Raw genomic sequence first — 517 nt, forward strand, 5'->3', positions numbered from 1 at the left:
GAAAGGTTCCAGTTTTGGCTGCTCCTCCCTCTGCACCTGCTCCTCACGGCCCGCAGTTTCAAAGATTTCAAGGCTTGGCTGTTCAGTTTCCATGGCTGCTGCCATGTTGCATGTTTCTGGAAGAACAGAATAGCAGAGGTTCAGCATTGCCTTCCAGCAGCCCAGCAAACACCCTTCCCAAAACACACCACAGCAAAAGTACTATAAGAAAATCACCAATTCATGGAGGAAAAAAACAGCAGAATGAAAAGGACTAGGGAAGAGACTTCTGCTCTGGAAAACAGGCTGACATCACTCAGCCTTTCAGAATGGGACTCAGAACTTCATAGAGCCATACAGATTTACTGTTGTTTGCCTTCGCCACCCACTCACATAGCAGTTACTCATTTCAGTTCATGAAGTGGACAAATTCTTCCCTGCTAAGCTCCTACCTGCTTCTTCCTCCCTGTGAACTGCATGAATGTCACCTTGCTGCACTGATAACAGAACAAGGGACAATTAGGACTGTAGCAAGATC

The 517-nt window shown here is 46.6% G+C and overlaps 1 protein-coding gene across 3 annotated transcripts in view; it reads right to left on the reverse strand.

Annotated features, from left to right (window-relative positions):
* Positions 1 to 105, reverse strand: part of DPP8 (dipeptidyl-peptidase 8) — a 23095-nt gene extending 22990 nt beyond the window's left edge. For all 3 annotated transcript variants that reach the window (XM_010285941.1, XM_010285943.1, XM_010285942.1), the window contains exon 1: positions 7 to 105. In XM_010285941.1, coding sequence (XP_010284243.1) covers positions 7 to 105 — 99 coding nt within the window. The remainder of the gene's footprint in view (positions 1 to 6) is intronic.
* Between the last annotated feature and the right edge of the window lie 412 nt (positions 106 to 517).

This window comes from Phaethon lepturus, unplaced genomic scaffold (genome assembly GCF_000687285.1).
Source record: "Phaethon lepturus isolate BGI_N335 unplaced genomic scaffold, ASM68728v1 scaffold20434, whole genome shotgun sequence".
NCBI classification, from domain to species: Eukaryota; Metazoa; Chordata; class Aves; order Phaethontiformes; family Phaethontidae; genus Phaethon; species Phaethon lepturus.